At 41.4% G+C, this 25,326-nt stretch overlaps 1 protein-coding gene across 2 annotated transcripts; it reads right to left on the bottom strand.

Moving 5' to 3' along the window:
* Window positions 1-609: 609 nt before the first annotated feature.
* Window positions 610-24,380, bottom strand: dspb (desmoplakin b). 2 transcript variants are annotated; one of them, XM_082509647.1, is made up of 24 exons: window positions 23,876-24,380; window positions 21,953-22,046; window positions 21,150-21,271; window positions 20,618-20,768; window positions 19,340-19,465; window positions 18,977-19,036; window positions 18,709-18,876; window positions 18,283-18,387; window positions 18,076-18,171; window positions 17,645-17,770; window positions 16,264-16,416; window positions 15,969-16,123; window positions 15,723-15,849; window positions 14,852-15,038; window positions 14,036-14,499; window positions 13,763-13,941; window positions 13,413-13,551; window positions 13,030-13,223; window positions 12,536-12,698; window positions 12,355-12,438; window positions 12,157-12,264; window positions 11,928-12,026; window positions 8,595-10,421; window positions 610-7,560 (listed from the first exon to the last, which is right to left on the bottom strand). In XM_082509647.1, exons 1-24 carry the CDS (start codon window positions 24,187-24,189, stop codon window positions 1,201-1,203), a joined length of 11,601 nt encoding a protein of 3,866 aa, XP_082365773.1. In that variant the 5' UTR covers window positions 24,190-24,380; the 3' UTR covers window positions 610-1,200. The 2 variants fall into 2 exon arrangements, with proteins under 2 accessions (XP_082365773.1, XP_082365774.1); XM_082509648.1 differs by having other exon boundaries at window positions 9,924-10,421; window positions 23,876-24,375.
* Between the last annotated feature and the right edge of the window lie 946 nt (window positions 24,381-25,326).

The following is a 25,326-nucleotide window of genomic DNA, read 5'->3' as shown; positions in this document are numbered from 1 at the left end:
ATTGCACTTTCAACTCTGCTTGCCTTGCATTTCTTGATCTTTATCTTGCAGGTTATTTATACTACATTATTTATAAACAAATAACTAATAAAGAAAAATCAACAAGCTTCTTTCTTTAAGGGAAAGGTGTGTCACAGCTTTCATAACCCACTTAGAATACTATTTAGATTTAGATTGCTACTTTTTAGACTTCCTATATTCATTTTATTTTATTGAACTTTTCTGAGACATTTTTGCCTTTTCGAGCTATTTTGTTTTGTCAGATTCTATCATACTATTCTACTTTATGCATCTACCATGTTATTGCCTGTGTTAACTGTTTTGGGTGCCCTAACACCAGTTTTATTTCTTTCAAATCAAACCTTAATCTGAAAAATGCATTTGATTACTTGTGATAATGCCAAGGCTGAAGCAATAAAATACAAATATCTATAATTTTTAATCTTTCATTTAGCATTTTATATAGATGAAATTACCACAGCACAAATGTATTGTGCTGCGAATTGAAAATCAAACAAAAACCAAATAACCAAATAAAATGAACAAACATATCTTACATGGCAGCAACAAAGGGTATTTTAGATGAACACAAATAAGAACAGTCAGGAATGAGCAAAAAACTCAAGTTTTTATTTTAAGATACTGAAAAAAAAAACGTTACAAAAGTGGAAGCACTACTGGGCAAGAAACCAATGAATGAATGAATAAAAGATGACTTTATGAAAATGATGAAAAACAGCAGTTAAGCCAATGCAACCCAACTATAAATCCCTCCCTGTAAACCAAACACACAACATGTCAAATAACTGTAAACCCTATTCTATCATTTTTCAAATGCAAAGCATACAAAGTGATATTTTCATTAATTTTTGAAAAAAAAATTAAATGACATGAACTATATTATTAATCCACACACCTTATTTTAGAAACCATTAATACTTTTGTCCATTAAAAAACAAACAAACAAACATCTTGCAGTTTTTCTGTATAATTTGAACTATAGATTTTTAAGCACATCAACACCAAAGCTTACTCTAAAAATATGCGAACATTTAACAATTCAGACTGCTAAATATAAATTTTCTCCTCACACAGAACACTCATTTTTTCCACAACTTTTTTCCAAAACACTGAAAATAGTTTTGACAAATTCTGATTTGTGTGCAAGAAAAGCACAAACTCTGCTTTTCTTTTATCAATTTAGCTTTTGGTTTGGAAGGAGTTGAAGCTGGAAATACTGTAGCGACTGACTGATGAGGATATGGGAGAGCCTAAGTCTAAACTGTTCCTGCGGGAGCTTCGTCGTGAGCCACTCCGGGAGCCTGTGGTGGATCCTGGGGCAGAGGCAACATTGTATGGACTACTGATGCCTCTCGAAGACACAGATGACGCCTGGAGCATTTTAACGCCAGTGCTTTCCTCTGTCAGGCAGTTATCCAGAGCCTCTTTGTAAGAGATTTTAAGTTTACTTTTGGGGCATGTTAGGTTCTTTGTGTGGTATTTCGTATCTTGGAGCTTCTGGCCTGCTCTCCCATCCAGCCAACCCATTTTCAAGGCATCTTCTATGGTTCTTCTACCACCCATTTCTGGGTCATACAGACCTCCTGTTACAACTTGGAACTCCATGAATCTCTGTCCTGCTTCATATGGCAGCCACATCTCCTTAACTGCCTCAGGAACTGACATTTTTCTCTTCATTTTTACATCTTCAAAGCCAATATAGGCTTTTTGAGCAGGCTTAAGTTTAGTGGCCATGTCTTCAGTTATTATGCCCATACGACATGCCTCTTGGATGCTGACCCTTCTGCCACTTGCAGGATCAACAATTCCTCCAGTACACGCCTGGGCCTCAAGCAGTCTCTGGGTAGTGATGGAATCCACTAGATCACGATTTAACGCCTCTGTGACAGATATCTTCTCTACGTTGTCTGTGTCAAAAATGGCACCAATAGGTTCTTGTTCACCCACTATTTCAACAGGAGAGGACAGAGTGAAAGATACACTGGACATGTGTTTATGGAAATCAGGTGAATCTTGCGAAACACTGCTGGCGCTTCGCTCTGTGACAGTGGTCGTCTTTGTTGTGGTCATTTTAGCGAGAGTGGGAGATAAGGGTCTTGACACCAGTGAGGATGATCGTGAGGATGATGTCGACAAAGAGGGAACTGAGCCTTCTGATGTTCTTAAATTTGATGATGAAGATGTTTTTGTAGTTGTTGATGATGATGTTACTGAAGATATTCCCAAAGGTGTTCTTGAAGTTGTTGATGATGATGATGATGATGATGATGATGATTTCACTGAAGATGTGCCCAAGGCAGCTGGTTGTCCAAACGATGAGCTATGTTTGGTCTTTCTGGTGATGATATCAGCAAATTCATTAATGGTGATGGCTCGTGCACGATACTGAGCTACAACTGATTCATCAATTAATCGCTTTTCAAGCAGTTCTGTAATGTCATACTGTCTTCCAGTTTTCTTGTCATTAATAAGAAACTTTACAGAACCATCTGGAGCAGTAATAGTGACCTCTTCCCATTCACACTCTTGGTCGGACAGCTCCAGGAAGGTCTCGTAGTCAATAAGCCCTTTGTCATATGCTTCTCGGACTGTCATCTCTTTATTGGTGTCTGGGTCCACGATCAATACTCTCCTCTTCCTCAGAGTGTTCTTCTGTGTTGACTCTTGACTTTTCTTGTCGATTATAGGCAAAAGCATGAGGCCGGTCTTCTTATCTGGGATACAGCGGTTCTTAAGCTCCGTGTAGGTTAGGTTTTCTTCCGTGTTAGGGTCAAAGAAACCTTTAGTATCAGCATTCTGATCAGAGAGGATCTTAATCATTCCGTCATCCAGGTAGCCTCTTTTGTAGGCTACATTCACATCAATACGATGACTGTGTTCCGGATCAATGATACCACCACTGGCAATTTGGGCCTCTAGTAGACGAATGCCATGGCCTTTCTCCACTAGACCTTTCTCAATGGCCTGAAAGAGAGAGATAGTCTTGTCTGTACCAGGCAGTCTGTAACCAGTCACAGCCCTTTCTGCCGCTAGCAGGTTATCTTTAAACTCTGGCCCAAACAGTCTTCTATTGTAGGCTTCACTAACAGTTAGATAGAGATTGTTCACAGGATCAACTATAAAACCTGAGGCAGCCTGAGCTTCAAGCAGTTCAAGAGTGGTCCCAGATTTCAACAGTCCATCTTTCATTGCCTGATAAATTGTCAGTACTTTATCACTGGCCTGATCATAAACTCCTGCTATGCAGGTGGAACCTCTCAGATAGGAGCGTAGACGCTCTTCAACCTCTTGGCTAGTCAAGCTACCTTGATTCAACTTGTCAATATCAGACCGCTGCAGCAAGTTTGCATCCACTAGATCCACAACAGACACCTGGCCTCTAAGCCCCTGGACAGTTGCTGGCTTTTTAGGTTCAGGGAGAAGCAAAAGACCTGTGCTTGGATCAGCTTTACATTTTTTCTTCAGGGATACATAAGGAGTTCCTTGCTTGGTGTCTGGGTCCAGATAACAGTCAGGACCCTGACTTAAGGCATGGTATAGATCCTGATCTATGAGATTCCTATTTAGTGCAATGTTTTTGGGTAGGAATATACTGAGGTCAGGGTCCAATATACCCCCTACAGACTCTTGAGCTTGAAGCACACGCAGAGCTGTGTCCTTGTCAATTAATCCCTTCTTCATGGCCTGGCCAGCTGACAGAAGTTTGCCAGTAGTAAGGTCTTTGTAGCCTATAGCAGCAGCTTCCGCTGCAAACAATTTTGATTCATCCTCTTTATCCACTACTCCTCTGGCACATGCTTCTTTGACTGTTAGTTTCTGGTTAGTTCTGAGGTCAATGATGTGACCTGTGGCAGCCTGAGCTTCCAGTAGCATGTCAGCACTATCAGATGACAGAATTTTCATTTTCTTTGCCTCTGTAAAGGACATTTTCCTTGAAGGCCCAACTGCCACACCAGCAATGGATCCAGTCCCTTTTAGAAAGACTTTCTTATCCACAGAGACTTCTGGGACTGTTTTCTTTCCCTTCAGTAGTTGGTCAAATGTTGATTTGTCCAGGACCCCACAATCAAGCAACTGCTGTGCTGAGATTGGTTTGCGAACACCATCAAACATTAGTTTGGAAGGGTCCTTCCTCTCGGTGACTGGTAAAAGTATCAGGCCTGTGTGAGGCTCTGATTTGCATCTTCTCTTTAAAGCCCCATAGCTGACATCACGTTCTGTGTCTGGATCAAGGTAACAATCGGGGTTCTGGTTTAATGCGCGAAGCAGATCTTGATCCAGAAGATTACGCTTTATAGCTGTGTCTCTAGGTAGAAACACGCTAAGGGCTGGATCTAGAATGCCACCTGCAGATTCCTGGGCTTGCAGCAGACGTAGTCCTGTTTTTTTGTCAATTATTCCCTTCTTCATCGCCTCAAACACTGAAAGAGGCTTGGTTGTGTAAGGGTCTCTGTAGCCAACAGCAGCAGCCTCTGCTGCCAAGAGTTTCTCTCGATCTTTACTGTCCACTACTCCCCTTGCACATGCCTCCTCTACTGTCAACTTCTGATTTGATGTAGGCTCAATAATGTAACCTGTAGCAGCCTGGGCTTCCAGAAGTAAATCTGCACTATCTGGGGGCATGATCATCTGTTTCTTGGCTTCTGCTAAAGAAATCTTCCCTGAAGGCCCAGCTATTACACCAGCAATTGAACCAGTCCCTTTTAGAAAGATCTTTTTATCCACGGAGACCTCAGGGACAGTCTTCTGTCCTTTTACTAGCTGGTTAAATGTTTCCCTGTCAAGAACCCCACAATCAAGCAACTGCTGTGCTGAGATTGGTTTGCGGACACCATCAAACATGAGTTTGGAAGGGTCCTTCCTCTCAGTGACTGGTAAAAGTATCAGGCCTGTGTGAGGCTCTGATTTGCATCTTCTCTTTAAAGCCCCATAGCTGGCATCACGTTCTGTGTCTGGATCAAGGTAACAATCGGGGTTCTGATTTAATGCACGACAGAGTTCCTGATCCACAAGGTTACGCTTTATAGCTGTGTCTCTCGGAAGGAACACGCTAAGGTTTGGATCTAGAATCCCACCTGCAGATTCCTGGGCCTGCAGCAGACGTAGTCCTGTTTTTTTGTCAATTATTCCCTTCTTCATCGCCTCAAACACTGAAAGAGGCTTGGTTGTGTAAGGGTCTCTGTAGCCAACAGCAGCAGCCTCTGCTGCCAAGAGTTTGTCTCGATCACTACTGTCCACCACTCCTCTTGCACATGCCTCTTCTACTGTCAGCTTCTGATTGGATATGGGATCAATGATGTGACCTGTCGCTGCCTGGGCCTCCAGTAGTAAATCTACACTGTCTAAGGGCATGAGCATCTGTTTCTTGGCCTCTGATAAAGACAGTTTCCCTAAAGGTCCAGCCACCACACCAGCAATCACTCCTGTCCCCTTTAGAGAGATCTTCTTGTCTGCAGACACCTCTGGGACAGTCTTCTCCCCCTTCAGTAGTTGGTTAAATGTTGGTTTGTCCAGCACCCCACAATCAAGCAAGTCCTTTGCTGTTACTGGTTTACGTACACCATCAAAGACCAGTTTAGTAGGATCTAGTTTCTCTGAGACTGGCAAAAGTAGCAGACCAGTATGAGGCTCTATCTTGCATCTTTTTTTCAAAGTCTCATAGCTGGCATCATGCTCAGTTTCCGGGTCAATGTAACATTCAGGATCTTGTTTCAGAGCATGACGAAGGTTTTCATCTAAAAGGTTGCGCTTAATAGCTGTGTCTTTAGGCAGGAACACACTGAGATTGGGATCTAGAATTCCTCCCACTGATTCTTGGGCCTGCAGTAGACGCAGTGCAGTCTTATTGTCAATCAATCCTTTCTTCATGGCCTCAAACACTGAGAGAGGCTTGGCAACTTTAGGATCCTTGTAGCCAACAGCAGCGGCCTCAGCTGCCAATAATTTGTCTCTATCTCTTATATCCACTACTCCTCTGGTGCATGCCTCTTCTACAGTCAACTTCTGATTTGTTTGAGGGTCAATTATATGACCAGTTGCAGCCTGCGCTTCCAGTAGCAAATCTGCAGTATCCTCAGGTAGCAACATTTGTCTCTTGGCTTCTGACAAGGACATTTTGCCTTGCTTCCCAGCTACCACCCCAGCAATTGGCCCAGTCCCCTTCAGATTGACATTTTTATCAACAGACACTTCTGGGATGGTTTTCTTCCCCTTTTCTAGATCTTTAAATGTTGGCTTGTCCAGGACACTGCAATCCAGCAGCTGCTTGGCTGTGACAGGTTTTCGAACACCATCAAAAATAAGTTTGGAGGGATCTATCTTCTCAGTGACAGGAAGAAGAAGAAGGCCCGTGTGTGGTTCTACCTTACATCTTCTCTTCATTGACATATAACTTACACCGTCCTCGTTTTCTGGGTCCAGGTAGAGCTCAGGTCTTTGACTCAAAGCACGGCATAAGTTGTCATCAATTAGGCCACGCTCAATGGCTGTGTCTTTGGGAAGGAACACACTGAGTACTGGATCTAGAATGCCCCCCACAGACTCCTGAGCTTGTAAAAGACGCAGTGTTGTGTTTCTGTCAATTAGTCCCATCTTCATGGCCTGAAATACTGAAAGAGGTTTATTTGTCCCAGGTCCATTATATCCTACAGCTGCAGCTTCTGCTGCTAGCAACCTCTCTCTGTCCTTATCATCAATCACACCATGATTACATGCTTCTTCAACTGTCAACTTTTGATTAGTTCTGGGGTCAATGATGTGTCCTGTAGCGGCTTGAGCATCCAGAAGCAAATTGATGGCATCTGCTGGGAGGAGATTTTCATTCTTGGCTTCAGTGAAAGTCAGTTTTGCAAACTGAGGTCCAGAAATGGAGCCTGGACCTTTTAGACCTTCAACTACCACCCCGGCTATTGGGCCTGTACCTTTTAAATTGACTTTTTTGTCAACAGACACTTCAGGGACAGTCCTATGTCCCTTCACCAGCTGGTTACATGTTTGTTTATCCAAAACACCACAATTGAGCAACTGGTCTGCTGTCACTGTCTTACGGACTCCATCAAAAATCAGAGTGGAAGGATCCAAGGTTGGGGGTTCTCTGGCAGTCTTCAGTTCAGTTTCTATGTTCTTTCTGACAATGGTGACCTCATGTAATTCTTTCTGGGTGGCTGACAGTTTAATTTTATATGACTCTTCAAGCTCACGTAACTCTCTCATCAGCCTTTCTATCTCACTTTTCAAAGATTTCTTTTCCCTCTCCGAAATATCCTTGTCTGTCTCATACTGCCTAATCAGGCCATGTTTGCTATCACACTGGTCCTTCCAGTGACTTAAATCCCTCTTCACTCTTTCGTTCTCCTCCTGTAGACGCTGCTTATTGCGATACTCAGATTCTAAGGACAGTTTAATGCGGCTGAGTTCCTCCTCTAGTCTTAAGATGTGGTCTTTGTCCTTTTCTGACAACTGCAATTTCAGCAACAGAGTGTCTCTCTCGGTTACAATTTCATTATACTGGGACTGAAGGGATTGCATGGTGGCTCTTATCTGCAGGAAATAAAGAGAGAGAAAAGAGACGAGAAGTTACTCAACTCAAAAATACTCATATATTAACAGTATAGATGAGGAACCTCATTTATTTCTTTTTCATTTTTTGTATACAACCAGTGGTTATTGAGGACAGTGCACATTCTTGCTCTTTTCAATCTTTCACAGTGCAAGAATTCTTTCTGCGGAAAGAATATTTGGGTGCACAGCTTATTTAGAAACAATAAAAGCATTTTCTCAAAAAAGTTTTTTGTTGTCGTTACAACTCAAACCTTTTTACATTTTTGTAAAAGAAAAACAGCTGGCAATAGTGTTAAAAGTTGAAATATAAAAAGCAAGTCTGTGCCTGTTCTGCCAAATTGTCATTTGGTTTGCTATACTAGTGATATAACAAAAAATGGCTAATTCTATTTAACGACCAGAAAGCAAGACTGATTTGCAAAACAGCACAGATACATAAAACCAATAGATGTGGGCCAATCGTGATCACCTGATTTTAGTTTGCAAGAGGAGTTGTCATAAGCATTTTTGGAAACTGTAAATTTCTGAAGTCATGCCAGTGCTGTTTTACAAGATTGCAAAAGGTGTCTTTAAGCCCATTAAGATGTACTAAAAATATAAGAAACAATGATCAGAATCTAGTAGACCAGGAAACCAGCGGCAGTGATGGTGCTGATCATTCTGGGCAAATAAAGTGACCCCAAAAAAGCAAGCGAACTGCACTAACTCTAACCCTTAACTCCCCATCTTTCCACAGTGTGTACAGGGAGACAGTGGAATAGGAAGGCTGTCAGGTAGAGAGGCACAGATTATGTTTGCATGCGAGTTTATACACATGCAAGTTTATTCAAACACATACAGACAGTATGTGTTCAAATCAGAGTTGCATCTACAAGAGGCACTCCAGCATGCAAGGAAAGGGTTTGCTTCAGACTAGCTAGAGCTACAGTTGCTACTTGAATGCTTCAAGTGGTGAAGACTCTGATTTGGAAAGACGAGAACAGTCCAGGACTAAGCACCAAACTTCCATGTACCTCGGTGGCCTGCGTTTGTATTTTCTCAGTCTCCACTTTGAGTTTCTCCCTCTCAGAGGAGAGCTCGGAGACCAGGTTGCGGTAGTCTAAATTACTGCGCTCACTGGCCTGTAGCTGCAGCTCCAGCGCAGTAATCTGCGAGGAGAGCTCATCATCACTTCCCTGTTTGGCCCTCAAGAGTTCATCTTTCTCATGTCGTGTTGTCCTTAGCTCCTCATCCAGTCTCAGCCTCTCTTTGGTCTGAGCTTCTGTCAGCTCCTTCAGCCTTTGAAGCTCAACTGAGTTCGCATTCAGTATCTTGCTTTTCTCCTCTATAGATTTATAAAGACCTTCATTCCTGAGGTTTGCCTCTTTGACTTTGAGCTGCTCCTCAAGCAGCTGCTGCTGAAGGGCTTTCAGGTCAGAGCTCAGCTGTGTGATGTGCTCTGCAGAGGTCTTGTTCTGTCTCAAGCTTTTCTCTAGCTCCTCCTGCAACTGAAGACGCTCTTCTTCACCTCTCTTTTCAGAATTGCTGGCTTGTTCTTGGCTTTGGCGTAGTGCAACGATAGTGCTGCTGTGTTCTGCCAGGGTCATATTGGTCTTCTCTAGCTCTGACTCGATCTGCCTTCTTCTGGCTACTTCTTCTTGGTTAGCTTGCCGCAAATTCTCCACCTGGCTCTCAAGTCCATCTCTTACAGCTTGGAGGTCCTTGATGCGTCCCTGTAAGCTTCTCATATTTTGCTCAACTCTGCTTCGCTCCCTGCTTTCTCTCTCCAGCTCCAATCGCAGTTTCTGAAGCTCCTCCTTGTACTCCCGCCCCTGGGTTACAGCCACTGATGAATTAGTTAGCTTCACTTGCAGCTGGGACAGAGTCTGTTCAAGCACACCCTGACCTTCTTCCGCAGTTTGTCTTCTGCGGGTCTCCTCCTCTAGACTGTGTGTGACATAAGCCAGTCGGTCACTCGTCTCCTGCAGGTCCTTCCTAACCTCAGCCAGCTCTGCTCTATACTGGCTACTTTGCTCGTCTCTCTGCCTCATCAACAGTTCCACCTGACTTTCCAATTCTCTTCTCTTGCGGCCTTCCTCGATGATTACAGCCCGCTGAGTGTGAGCTTCCTCATCTGCTGCCTTCCTTTGTTCCTCAACCTGGCTGATAGATATTCGGAGTCTCCGTAGCTCCTCCTCGAGATTCCTCCTCTCTGCCTCCATCCTGTCATACTGCAGCTGGAGCTCCACTGTATCCTCGTCCCTCTCAGCTGCCAGCCTTTGCATGTCTGCATGGCTGACATGGATCTGAGATTCGTAGCTGAGCTTTAAGTTATTGATCTCCGTACTGTATTGGCTCCTTACCTTTGATATCTCCTTCTGCAGCTCCATGAACCTTGCTGTCTCGTCAGCAAGCTGTCGCCGGAGCTGTTCAATCTCAAGCTCTTTATTTGACAAAGTCTTCTCCACCTCCACCTTGGACCAACTGACTGTCTCCAGCTCGTTCTGCCTCTTTCTCAGCACTGCTTCATACTCTTCTTGCTGCTGAGTGTAGCGCTCTTCTGCTAGCTTCCTCTTCCTCTTTTCTTCATCCAGCAAGTAGTTGAGACGTTCCACCTGATCTCTGAGGCCTGCCAGCTGGCTCTGTGTGTTATCTAGGTTCTCCTTGGTGGCACTGCACTGCAACGATGCAGTTTGTTTCACCTCCTCCATTGACAGCAACTGTTCTTTTGACTGGTTCAGCTCCCGTTGGTACTGAGCAAGAGCATCTTCCAGTGATTTGTTCTTGGCGTTGCGGTCTCTCATATCGTCTCTCAGAAGGCGAAGTTCTTCTTCTAACAGGTCAATCCTTGTGTTACGAATCTGAAGGAAAGACAAAGAAAAGATGAATACAAATGTGTTTTTAAAAATGATAAATTAAACTTTCATTATTATTTTTTACCCACTTGTGTTGTGGTTAACAAGTATCCAGCATAACATTTGCTTAGCACAACCCTATTAACACCACATTCATATCGTGTTGCCATGAAGAAACATTCCATTCAGTTTGAGGCAAATCCAAAACCCCCAACCAGTTCTGACAGATACCTATGCCTTCCTGTTAAAAGGGAGTTTTTCCTTCCCACTGTCACCAAATGCTTGTTTATGGGGAGTGGGGGAGGGGGCGAGATGTTGTCATCTCATCGGATCGTTGGGTTTTTCTGTGTTATTGTAGAGTTTCATTTGCCATTATAATTAATTGAATTTAAAAAAACTATAGTTATCTCATGTCTCTTGCGTTTTCCACCAACTTTTCTGTATTTTAGGTCTTATTGAACAAAAAACTGCTTTTTTAAAAATCTTGATCATACTATAGAAGGTTATCCATATGAAACCACACACTTGGCTAACAGGTTATCAATCATAAGACGTGTGGTTGTGAGTTAGTGACAATGAAAAGACTCATCTTGAGACTACAAAACGGTTCTTAAATAACTAATAATCTGTCCATGGAGGTTGCTTGTACTTACAAAGTGAAATTAGTCACAAATGAGGTATGTGGTTTATCTCAACAAAACCTCCCTGTAATTGCTTTGTTCACTAACAGATTACTACAGTCATCCATAGCTACACTGTTATTATCTTAGTTTGCAACCATAACTTACTAACACTAAACTGCACCTTTAGCACAATGTCCAGCTGTGAAAGATATATTTTTCTCTAGATTGATACCATCTGATCTCAGAAGCTAAGTAGCATTGTGCCTGGTTAGTACTTGAATGGGAATACACATTTTTCCTTACCAAATGGTCTGCCTGGGAGTAGGCTACCAGTCTATAGTCCTATGTGAGAAAAAAATTTGCTTTCCATAGGATACTAATATCCAACATAGTGGATAGTAGGTTGCTTATTATGACTAGCTGCAACTTAGTCGCAACATATGTCCTTGGCATTGGTCATATCTAAGTGAACTTTACTCTCTTTATACTGAAACTCATGTATATAGCATCTGTAGTCTGTCAGTTCTTGGACAGTCAGTAACATCGCATTGCATGCAATGTGTGTCTTAATACTCTGTTAGCTGATGGATATTAATACATCGAGTTCATGAGCAAAAGACGCATGTAAATGGGAGCAACACAATGCTGACTGCAGGTGATGTTATTAACAACAATGGTTTGCTGGAAGGTATAAAGGAGTTCCTTTAACTTTAACGTTATATCAAAGATTAGGTGACAGATTTACCCCAAATTCTCATTCATAATCCCTGGGCAGTTTGATGACAAGATGTCATAAACAGAAAGAAAGAAAAAGAAGAAGAAAAAAGAAAGAAAACCATGATTACATCCAACAAGATATTTTTGGATGTTCAGCATTGGAGATCCGTACCTTGAGCTCCTCCATGTTTCTGAGCAAATCTCCTAGGAATCTGTAGTAGTCGTCAGAAAGGGTAAGCAACTCCATATATCGAGTCTGCAGTTGGGTAGCCTGGAACAGAGACAAATTTAATTTTAATTTTAAAAAAACATCAGAAAAATCAACTCTAACCTACAAGAAAAAACATGTCATGTACTAATGGTTTACTACATGTCTAATGTTTTTACTACAGTTGCATTACTTCATGATTGAGATCCACTGACGGCGACTTCAGCATTGTCCTCTTCACTGGGATGTTGAGCAAAGTTTCTAAACCAGAGGTGTAAGCTGCAAGGTCTGTTTCATAGTCCTGTTAAAAATAAAAATGAATAAATAAATAGAGGAAGTTGATCTTTTAATGAATCTGAGGCCAAATGCACTCGATTATTGACCTACTTACCTTGATAGCGTTCACACAGGCTTCATTGTCCTTCAGCACACTATCTACTGTCTCCCTCCTCACCTTGATTTCTGCATTCAGAGCCTAGAGAAACCCACAAAGTACAGATGTCAGGTATCTGATGCCTTCACAGAAAATTATTGGAAGTAGCTCTAATAATAGCAAAAGTTCAGCATATTACCTTCTGGTTGTTAATGAGGTCTTCCAGTGCTTGAACATTTTCTATTTTGGTGGCCTGTAGAGCCACCTGTTTTCTGCGAGTGGCTTCAATCCATTCAAGAATGGAAGTGCTGGTTTGCTTGTAGTGTTGCAGCTGAGGCAGATATGATCGAAGGTCCTGCATTCTGAGCAAGTGGAAGAGACGACCAGCATAAGTGAGTTATGTCACTTTTACTCAAACGCTGTCATGCCAAGTTTACAGATTAATATTGTTTTTTTATTACATTTAAAATACCGAAGCAACAAATGTTTTGTGCTTTGCTCGATCATTTTCTGCCAATCACAAATTGACATATGTGTATGTGAATAAGATGTTTTAAAAATAGATTCACATGTGTACAAGCAGCCTCATATACATATGGTTGAATATGGAATGAGTTATTTACTGCATGACTGTAAAGTCTTCAATTTCACATTAACAGTCAGTTATTATTAAAAACTGACAGAGCAGCATACCTCGTATCGAGCTGTAATTGGATTCGTCTCCAGCGGTCTGACAGCATGTTCACATCTTCTGTGTATTTTGTTAGCATCAGGTCACACCTGTGGGAGGATCCGCCCACCTGGCCGTTCCAGTGGCTCGCCTTGGACAACTCTGCCTCCATAGCATTTAGAATACCTTTCTTCTGATCCAGCTCTGCTTTGATGTTCTGCACATCGACACACGACACAACATTAATGATACGACTGCATCCACCGTATAATAAAAATCAGCCTGATAAGTGGAATTAAAGCATATGTCACAGCACAAAGGATATAAGAAAAATAGGGCAGTATTCACAAATGATTTGTCTGCTATTATCAAAGAGTAGGAAAACACCATTATCTTGCAAAAATACCTTCAGAGTTGACATATATTCCTCCACTTCCTCAGGAGACAGAGAAGTGGTCTCCTTTTCTGTCATTCTTGCTTCATAAACTTTCACAATGTCCTCGGCTCGTGCCACACTCTCCAGCATGTCCCTTAGAGCTCGTAGCCTAAAACAAGCATATGGAATAATCAAATATGCAAATATGCAAGGCATATGTGTGTTTGTCATAATGTAGATTATCTGTATGTAAAAGTATATTTTTTTGCAGATAATAATTGATCTTACAGTGCACAGTTATTAACTGTGCTTTTAAATTAATCAGAAGAACACACTAAGCTTTACGCCATCGTTTTGAGGTTTTGCCTTGTGTTATGTACCGCTGAACATAAGCTGATGAGCTGCTCTCCAGGCTGCCCAGTCTTTGGTTAATCACTCCAATCTCGCTGCGGAGGAACTGAGCTTTGTCTGAATCATTCACGCTTTCCAGCTCGTTTAGAATGCGCTCCTTCAAAAGTAAGTACTCAGCACGCATCGAGTCCACATCACGCTGCACAGTCTGAAAGATGCACATATATGTCGCGATAAATACAGGGTCGTTTTTGTTTTCATTCTACATGCATTTCTGTTATTCTTATATTTTATGCTTTCACCTCTAACTGAGAGATCTTGAGGCTACAGTCCTGCACGCCGTTGTCTCCGAAGCAGACATGGATGTGCTGACTCAGCATGTCTTCAGCGGCCTCCAGCCTCAATCTGAGCGAGTGCAGCTCTAATAAGCTGTGAGATGATGATGATGTAGATACCTTCCTCTTTCCTGCGTCCGTCTTGGTCACTTTTATCACTTCCTTCTTCACCACCTCTTTCTTTGCCTCCGCTTTCTTCTCGGCCTGTCTTCTGAGCTCTGCTCTCCGTCTTTCTTCTTCAAGCCTCCTGGCCTCCTCTTGGCGCATCCTGGCCTCTTCTTCAAGCCTCCAGGCCTCTTCTTGGCGCATCCTGGCCTCTTCTTCAAGCCTCCTTGCGTCTTCTGCAGCAGCAGCTTGTACTTGCTGCTGCTGTAATATAATCAGCTGGTGTTGTTGCCCAGATGTTTGCTGTAATTGTTCCTGCTGGACAACTGTGGACAAAACGATTTTTAAAAAATAGATAAAAGTCTTTTCAAAAGTTCCCTAGATTCACTTATTCAATTCAATTATTCCATTATGAAGCACACAGACTCAAATGCATACTGTATACTGTACTTTACTGTAATATACTGAAATACGTACTAAAAATATTGAATTTGAGCAATGTTTATATACAAGTCTAAGAGACATCCGGCTAAAAAAACAAAAGCCAAGAAGTGCAAGAATAAACATATGGAGCTGAAAATGAGCGCAAGAGGTCCATCTGATATATGAGACTGAATAGAAATGTACAGAATAAACAGAACGTGTACTTGCGAGGTGATCATTACTACAAACACTTACTGTAAGTAGGTATCTGCACCACTAGCTGTTCATAGTGGGTCTGGGCATCATTGACCTGGTTCTCTATGCTCCTCTTGTCCTCATCAGCAAACATCTGGGAATTTACACTGTTCACTATAAACTCATCATAGTGAGTCTCCATGCTCTTGATCATTTTCCGGTACTCCTCTGGGCGCATCTTGGCCAACTGAACAGACACAGAAACATTAAGTTTAATTTGGACCCAAACAGATCTTTTCACCGAGAAGGAGAGGTCAGAGGTCAAATGTGACATGCTATTTTAAATCTTTGGTACCTTCTTTATGTTGACGATACTCACCACACTTGTAAGAAACATAGTTTCTAAGTTCTAAGGCTATGTTTATAAATTAATTTTCCACCAATAAATCATCAAGTGTTATAAGAATAACAGTGCAGTAAAATGATTGTGTGTGTTTTTTTAACACAAAGTACAAACTGGAGCAGTGAAAAGTTGCAAAAGGGACTTTGGTTTGAAGCAGCGGGTTTCGAGAGATGCTTAAATGTCTGTTTGAATGCCACAGAGTTATGCAGCACTCCAAAGTGTGCAACTATGGGAGCTGTTTCCCAGCATCTGGAGGTGGCTCAGAATGAGAGACGTTTACACACTTTTTAAGCCCATATTAAATGGAAGACTACAGCTGTTGGCTTAGAACAAACTGTAAAAGCAAAAACCCACCTTTAAAACCAAATAATTAAACGTTAATTAACACCATGTCACAACTTTTATTATGACCATTTGTTTTCTCCTTTGATACCTTGCAAGAGAGCAAAAGTTTGACTTTGACGTATGACTAAATATTTTTTTTTACAGACAGCAGAGGCCGACTTCCAACACCTCGTCGGTCCTTACCATGGAGATGGTGAGGGAGTTGATGCGTTGGATATCCATGACGCAGTACTGCCAGGAGATGAGACTCTTGACGTTGATATAAAGCTGGCTCCAGATTGACAGGATTGCTTCGTAGTACTGCTCGTTTCTTTGCACGACACAGAGGTGAAATTTAAAGGTTTCAGGATTATCTTTCCAGCCAGAGCAAGAGTTATACAATCACCTTTAACAGTAAATGTCCAAATCAAAGCATTTTTTGTTTCTTACTTGTTGGCGAGACTGATGCTGATTGGATTAGGTGGCGGTACAATCAGGCACACAGAGGGCACCAACATATCCAGACCCCCCGGGCCAGTCACCAGCCACTTACTGCGCTGGTTGTTGTCCTTTAGGATAGCCTCATTGCCCTTAAGGATCACCTTCTGTGAGCCCAAAGGTCACATAAAACACATAAAACACATGAAACACAAGTTAGAATAAAAGGAAGAGAGAATGTCGGTGCAACGTAAAGTAAAAAATAAAAATACCAATATGTGTTTAACTTTGACATCTGAAAACTGACCTGGTCCTGCTTGAAGTCGCACAGAGCCTTGACAATGACGCCGCTGGTGTTCTTCTCTTCAGGGTTTCTGGGTTTCAGTCTCACGATCTCCTTGGACTTGCTGACCAGGTGTTTAACCTGCCTCCTATTTTCCACAATCTTCTCCTTTTCCCTCTGAAGACAAAAAAGGTTTCAGTCAACCTGCCACTGTTTAGCCATTAACAACTGCTTTACTTTTCTAATTCGCCAACATTTTTGTCTCTCTGTAAATAATGAAGTCGCACAGAATGGCCTGTCCTGTATGAAACATATGACCTGCAATCCAGAACTGGTTTGGTTTTTTTTGAGAGTTCTGTTTCCATTTTTGTAACTAATGCCATAACTACTAGGCATGCAGTCTGCCTTTACAGTACAAATAATGTTTCTTTTAAAAGAATGGGCTGAATTTGAGCATGTCTGTAACAAGATGCCAACAACCAAAATAGTACTTTCTATTGTTTGGCAAAAGTTTGAGGGCTAAGATGCATGTTTCTCCTGGACTGTAAAAACTGGGGTTCTGGTCCAGAATGAGTAAAAGAAACATTTGGTCATTCGAAGGTATTATCCAATGGTATTGGAGTTGCTTCACTATTAGGTGGTACACTCAAAACTAATTTGTCCAAAATCCTGCCCATTTTTTAATTATGTGTAAATGTTCTATGTGATTTTATAACATAAGTACAATAAGTAAAACGTTAAATTCAAAGAAAACTTTTTTTACATTCAGTTTATTCCGAGCAACCTCTCCTGATGAATTATGGAGATGCTGGTAATGGTGTTGTGGTTCTTTTTTGGGGGTTTTGTTTTGGTTTGTTTGTTTTTCCATAACTCGTGTATCTGCAAATATACACATTCTGTATTTTTCATATGTAAGAAACTATACTGTGGTGGGGCTTGCTAATTTCTTGTTTTTGATTTATGTATGTTTTGTTTTGTTTTGTTTTGTTTTACTTCATATGTTTCATATGTTGTTTGTTATTTAAGACAAAAAAAAATTAAATGAATGAGAGGTAAAACTTGAGGGGGTAGGGACAAATAAGTAAATACTTCAGCCTACTCCTTTTCAAACAAATAATGGAATGATATTTTGTAATGATTGTGAATGTTTGAAATGTTTGAAATAAAAATGAACTGAACTGAATTATCTGGCTAAATAATCCACTGACTTTATATATTTCAGGATTTGTGTTGTTGTTTACTGTAGTGCCTGAGACATGAAATTTTCAAAAGCTCATCCTACATCAAAGATCTACTGTATGTTCAGTCTAATCAGTTTTATCTCGCTATGCTAAACGTCTAAACACACGCGATCAAGCTCCTGATGCCCAGCTGATGAGTTACTGCTGTAATGACGCTGTCGTACCTCCAGGTTTCTGAGGAGCTCCTGCAGGGTCTCCAGAGAAGTGTTCTTGTCGCAGATGAAATTCTTACGAACCGTCTCGTGTTCCTTCTGCAGAGCACTGTACGTCTCGTTGGCCTCCTTGAAAAACTAAATGCACACGTGTGTAAGCATATGTGATGTGAGTTTCAGGAGAAAACACGCACAATTTGTGAAATACTGAGTGAAATCTAGCATGAAGTTAATTGTAGTTTCCCAGTCTCATTATGATAAGTAAACAAGCAATTTTTATGTGTACATAACAACTGAAAAGCTGAAAGCGAATCAAAATGCTAATGTAGCAACAAGAAATCAGAGGTGTCATGGTGCATCTTTTACATGCACTCTTATTCACAGTGTCCGTCAGTGTGACTGACTCCTGCAGGTTCATGTTTATTAGAGTAGCTTTAAGTTACCTGGCTGTACGCTAAATTCTCCTTCAGGTGAGTGTCGATGCATTTTGTTATTTGAAGGAGCCAGCTCCACTGAGTCTGCAGGGTGTCACTATAAGCCTGAAGAGAATGCACAAGCACACAAACACTGGAAAAAAAGCCAAGCTTTTACTTGCAGGTTTATAACTAGTTGTTTTTGGACTGAGATTTCTACTTCTGATCGCTCCAGACCTCGATCTTGTCCGATGCAGGGTGGTCATTCTTCAGGAGGTTGTCCACTTTGGCCTTCAGCCTATTCAGATCCTTTTCTTTTACTTCCAGGGCACTCATCAGTTTCTGTTATATAAGAAGAGGTGGATAATCACAGGGACACAGGAAAAACATCAGGATGCAGCAAGAGGGAAGTTCTGTGGCTTCGCTGTAAGTGGATGACTAATCGCAGCTGCCAAAATCCAATCTACCACAGATGATTGCTCCCTTATGAGATGCAGATTACTACATAAAAGACATCAGCGCCATTTAGGCTCAAGGAATTGCCAAGAATGTTTATTGCCTAAAATGAAGCTCGTAAAATTGGAAATTAAAAAGTGGATTTTTTGCAGCATCTACTGAATCCAGCTCTATATTTGTTCCCTTGTGATCCGATGTTTGACTAACCGAGTAGCTCTCCTGCTTTCTGGGGATATACTGGTCGATGTTCTTGTCTCCCCAGTCAAACATCAGTTCCTCTTCCTCCTTCTCATTCACCCACATGATCTCTTTGGATATTTCCTGAATGATCTGCTGGAACTCTCGCAGCTGCTGGGTCCGATCATGGGACTTTTTCTAGCAGGGTTAAACAGGGTTAAAGTGAATCAATTTAATACAAATCTCTAGCGATTAACAGGGAAATACACTACACAGAGATAATATTTAGTTTCTTCACCTGGAGATTGTCCCATTCCTGATCCAGAGCCTTAAGATTGGCTTTGTCTCCTGTCTTCATCTGGGGGAAGAGAATGAGTCAAATTATGTGTTTCAAAATAAAGTGATGTGTCAATATTTGCAAATGCTAATAATCAAAACAGATACTAATAATAACAAATCGCTATCTGACCAATAGCGGATCATTTTTATTTGTTTAGGTTATTTATCTCTTTACCCTGTGATCTTCTTTAACACTGGTTTAGTTTTGTCACTTTAAATATCCCAAACAATAGATCAACGGCGCTTCTGTTTGAAGCAACAGTGAATCTCAGCATCGTCTCATCATCACAGCATTGATACTGAACCTGCTGACTGAACCCACCAGGTCATCTCTGGCTCGATCGAACTCGACGCTCCTCTGGATGGAGCTGTGAAACCTCTGGTGGCTCATGAGCTGCTGCTCGATGGCTGCAGGATCGTCTCCCCATGAAGCTGTTTCAATCAGACGCTGCACGGAGTAGATCGAGTTTTAGAGAAGACTTCAGACACAGGCACTTCATGTCACCAGCAGGTGGCGGCAGAGATACAAGTTAAACCAGCAATTTGCTGGTAAATTCATGCACCACTTGGGGTCAAAGATCAGCAATCCACTCAGAAAGAAATGATTTAGCACTGAGTGTAAAACAATAGCTCCTTTTAGCTTCTATTTGTACTTAACCACAATGAGCACATGATCCCTTAATACTGTGTCTACACCAACATAGCAGAGCATTCTTCTCTATGCTCTGTGTTAAATGCTGTGAATGTTGTGTTATCATAGCGATCATGGTTCAGCGAGATCTGTCATTTGGTTTACCGACACCTTTTATTACACTGTCATAAAGTGACACGGCACTTAACCATCTAGTTAGTGGGCATTAATGTCACTTTTGTTGTTGAAGAAGTAGGTCTTTCTTTCACTTTAGGTTTATTTCACAAAGATTTCTTTTGTGTAAAGGCTCTGTTTCTCCAGTTAAACATAAAAAATACTTTTTCTTGAACTGTTTAACAATTTTAATTATTTTAATGTAGTTGTTCACATTTTTAGTGTGTTTAAAGAACTATAATATATTAAATATACTGTGGAGCATTTTAACTTCTGTTGTGTTTAAATGTGCTATGATATGAAATGAGCTGATTATCTGTTGTGTGTAACAAACGTCTCTGACTTACTAATGTGACAAATTACATCAACTTCTCTTAATCTGAAAAAATGAAGGCTGGTGTTAACCGAAATCAGGTGATCAAAATGCAACAATTTTAGGGTATTTAAGACTGAAATAAATGCGCAAAAAACCCTGTCAAAAATGTAAAAGAAAAAAACAAGCCTCCAACAAATCTTTTGAAATGTAAATGTTGCCTAAATTTCACCGAATATTGATTTTTAGTAGATTTCTTAGCTAATAAGTATATTCTTCTCGACTCCCCCAAGTTCGGGTGCTTGACCACCATCTACTGCAGGTAATGCACAGTTTAATGCATACTGTAGTAATGCCCCTCAAGCTTTACCAAGACACCTTAACCCAGGATTCCTTAAAGGGCTCATGAATGTCAGAAGACTGATCTTCAAAAGCAGCTGCAGGTGCACGTTAGGTATTAAGTTGGGTGTGTCTATACACGCCTTTTGCTGTGCAATCCAGCCCATAGCATCATGATAGCTCCTTCCGGGTTCCTCCCAGCCAACGGAGCCCCCCTTGGTGCTCTTCCTTCTCTGCGTGGTGCCTGAGATGGCCATGTGGACCCCCTTCAGCTGGCTATTGTACATCTCCACACTATGGATTAGAAAACAGAAAAAGATGAGACTTGGAATGAACAGCATATGCTATACAAAGAATATATTTTTATAAAAATTCATGAAATCTCTGTTTGTCCATCCATCTGTCCGGTCAACAAACATTCATCCCATCTGCTTTAAAAATGGGAGATTAATTACTGACTGCCTGAGGAAATTTGGACTAAGTTTAAAGCTTGAGATACATTCACTATCCTTTTGAACAGCAACTGAATTACTTAATTACCTGCATGTGACGCATTCAAGAGACAGTTACATTTCAGTGTCAAAATCATGGGTAACACTGACCTCGGATGGGCACTGTTCTAGTAAAAGAAAACTGAGATGATTAAGACAGAGAGAGAAATCTGGCCTTCCTTACCTTCTCATTACGTTCTCATTAGGCTGTCCCATCTGCCTCAGGTCGGCCCCGCAGCTCTTCAGATTTTGAATGGCCTCTTTGGCCATCCCCATGAAGTACTCGGCCTCACTCGGGTTTCCACCCTGCAATACACAGACACAAGGAGGTGTACAAATCCAGAAAACTGAATGGGCACATTTGGAGTATAGATGTCTTTTGTCCTTGTTGTGCTTTAGATTGAATTATTTCCATTTAGAAGTGCCAAAAAATGTCAAAACTTCAGAAAAACAACTTTTACAACCCACGGAAGAAGATGATTTATGACAAGGACAAAGCGGTTGTGATAGTCTGCCGATATAAGTAGTCAACAAGACAATAAATCACACGCCCACAAATTTTAAGGTGAGTTTTGCACTTGCGATGAACTTCACAGTAACATAAATAATTCATGATAGGTTGCTTAACAGCTAAACTAAGGAAGGGTGTAAATTTAAAGTGGACTGACAGTTGCAATACTGCTCAAGGGGCCAGTTCTAAAAATCACATCCAACAGGGAGTTAAACAAAAATGAAACATTATCTATCTGGTGTCTCTCACAGATTCTGACCGTACACCAAAAGCCTACACATCCAGCTACTCCAATTACAGCCGCACAACATTTCTGTCATTCTTTCTGTTTCTTTTTGCCTCAGAGGACAGGCTACAACACTACACTCTTCATGTGAAATAAAAACCCTCCTGACTGGGCTAACTGACTTTTATCTGCACTTCTAGCAGTAAAAGCACAATAAGTAACACAAATAAGAAAAGAAAACACAACTCACAGCTTGAATGTAGTACTCGGCTTTCTGCAGGTACTCGTTGCACTGGCTCTGCAGGATAGCGGCCTTCTGGTTGATAGAAGTAAGTGTAGAGCCACTGTGGAGGGCAGCGAAGTAAACTCATTAACATTAAGATCTTCAGCTTTAACTATTACCAAAATATTCCCAGTTACTGCAGCGGTTCCCAGTTTTTTTCACCGTGTGTTCCCCTAAAACAAAGCAGTGTCTCCTTTTGCATATATCATCATAATCCACAAACTGAAAAGATATGGTCATGGTTATGGCTAGATTTTTCAAATACATTAGCTAAAAAAATACACTGCAACGGATTACATCAGTACGGGCTCAACAGCTGGTATGTATAGTCAACATTCATACACAATGTGCCAAAGAAACTCTTTTCACTGCTATTATAAACATTACAATTTTCTTTTAATATTGTTTTAGGTTTAATTTGATAGGAAAGCACTGCAGGCACGCAGGAAAGTGAGGGGAAAAGTCTGGAGCAGACTTGAACACAGATCTTTAGTGGGGCCTTTGGTATATGGGCTCAAACACACGAGCTGTGGCAGCAGCCACAAATCTAAAAATTTAGAAAAATAAGTGTTGTTATGATAGAGATCTCTCTGTTTCCTAGAAACAAGGAGATATAGAGACAGAAAAAAGCTATCACCCCAGATAACCAGCTATCACTGCTGCTTATAGTACGTGTTTTCAATTCTGAGGTACTAAACTATTTATGCTGGCTGTATATGAGCAAAATGTTTTGTACAGTCTGAGCTGAAACTCAGATAAGCATCCAAATTTCTACAAAATACACTTTTCCTGAAACCTGCTCTGGTTTTCACAGACACACATACAAACTACAATGTTGACCTCATTCTAAAATATGCATAAAGACCCACTCTATGTATCTCTATTATCAATTTTATTGACCAGTTTTGATATACTTGTGTTATCACACATATCATAACTATTGCCCTAAAAATCTAAGCTGACATTGGCTTATTTAACTAGCTATGAATGAGGGCACTGTTTCCAAATAACACCTGTAATATCTCTGTCATCTCTACACTTGTATTTCTTGTTTTACTTACCATCCAGAAAAAAGTGCTACCAGCTATAATAAACAATGTAATAAATGTACTTATATTTGCCATAAGCTGCCCCAGGCACTTTTCCCTTAATCACAGGGCTTACATGAGTACCTTATCTCAAACATCACTCCCTGATATAAAACTATCAAAGCCATAAACGAAGTTGCTCTGACTCACAACTTATGTTTGCGAATTAAATAAATCTGCCCGTTCCTCAAAGTGCGGGGTCAGAAACACAATCCTTGTGCTGCTGATAGAGTCGCATGTGTTAAAGCGACACGCGTGTCCGTGGGTCTGTGAAGCAGCAGAGGGAGGCGGCAATTTAACGCGGACTGTAAATCTCGTTTCTCCCCGGGGAGGTTTGCTCCTGTGCAGAGCAGAAGCTGAGGAACAATTGAAAAGACGTGCCAAAGACAACAGCTGTATGTCAGCATCACGACGTGTATCACTGCGCATTATCAGTGCGTATGATCAGTTATGTCACTGACGTGACTCTGCAAACCAATCTGAGTTAAACATCACTTTATTTTGTTTTATACACAATTACCACCAGCTTTACTTCAGTGTTACAAAACAAGTGGAAATGCTGTTACTTTGCAGAACAAGAACATTTCCCTGTAATTATACTCTTGCGGGCTGATGTGCATTGAATTGCTTTGTTCGCTTTTTTAAAGGCCAGTGAGTATCGGGTGTTTTTAGTGTTTGCAGGGCCCAAAAAAACAACACAGGCTGTCACGGTTAATAATCTATCGTGCGCTGCAGTTCACACATTGGCCACAGGTGCAAAAAGAAACGCAAAACTTGTGGAAGATAGAGTTTAAATTCATACCCCATTCCGCTGATCGCGCCCCCGCCGGCGCCGCTCATCGCCCCCCCTCCCATGCTGGCCCCACGCCACGTCATTCCTCTCGTGGTTCCGGCTCTCATGCTGCTCGCCATTCCGCTAGCCATCCCACCTCCCTTCACGGACTTTGAATAGGTGAAGGTTTTGCGTCCGTCGTGTCCGTACTGGTCGTATCCGTTACCCCCTCCGTGGAAGCCGTCGCTCCGTGCGTACTGGTAGGTGGATTCTCCAGTCAACTCTCCCCTGGAGTTGGCCCTGCGGAGCATGTTCAGGGCCTGCTGAGACCCGTACGCTGACATGGTGACCAGAGAACTGCAGCCTCGGCGGCTCCACAGAAGTTACTGGACGAAACTAAGTGGACGGAAACAACCTGACAGGTTGCCGCCCTCTCTCTCTCTCCACTCTGTCCGCCCTGGTCCCTCCGGTGCAGACTGCAAACCGAGAGCAGGACGGGACCGTTTTTGGAGCCTTGTGACCACACCTCTCTGTCTGTCAGCCAAAAACTTTTTTCTTTCTCTATCTCTCTTTCTGCCACTCCCCTGTCTACTCAGCTGGAGACAGTGTGTGTGTGTGTGTGTGTGTGTGTGTGTGTGTGTGTGTGTGTGTGTGTGTGTGACCCTAAGGTCCACAGGTTTGAACACCTCGCAAATGCAGGACGTTTTGAAACATTATGACATTTTTATTTTTGCTTCAATAAAGACAGCTCGTTTTTGGAAAGCATGGCTATGTTATGGAAATCAGAGTCTGAGAGGAGCATTTGGCAAACAGAGACAGTTTTAAAAGCACAGTTTAAGAAAGCGGATCAGAAGATAGCATTTGAACAGAAGGCGATCAGCATTTGGAAAGTGATGCAGTTCTTTCTTTTTTAAAATAACGATGTTTCTGAAAAGTCAGGTTATGTGTGTGCTTTAGTAAAGTGGGGTTATTTTTAAAGTGACTGATTATGAGAGCGAGTTAGAGATCATCCCAAATTGGAAACTTGAAACTTACAACTTGTTAGTTAGTGTCAAGTTGATGGATTACTCATGGTGGCAGTTCTAGTTAAGGAATGAAGTCGATTGCATCCTCACAATTATAAAGCAGAAGAAGGAAATGCTTGTATTTGCCAGGATAGCTCAAATGTACACACTAATTATTTGAAAAAAAAAAAGTATTGTATATACAATATGCTCAACATACATGATTCAGTAAAATGACTAGATTATATACTAATGCGATCAGTGCTTAGATTTTTATTTTTTTAAGTATGGTTTTCCCTTGACAGATGTGCCTAGGATATAAAAACAACTGCTTTTAGTTACATTCCTAGTTTAACAACATCTGTAGTATTAAGCAGAAACTAGTAAAGTAATGGCTGTAATAATCAAAGGCCTTAAAGACAAACTGCTTAAAGTACAGATAATACATCCAGTACACCAGGTGATGCATCTTTTGAA

The sequence above is a fragment of the Aulonocara stuartgranti genome, assembly GCF_965226115.1.
Source record: "Aulonocara stuartgranti genome assembly, chromosome: 17".
Lineage (NCBI taxonomy): Eukaryota > Metazoa > Chordata > Actinopteri > Cichliformes > Cichlidae > Aulonocara > Aulonocara stuartgranti.
The sequence above is the reverse complement of the archived record's forward strand: the minus strand, read 5'-3'. Positions and strand labels throughout refer to the sequence as shown.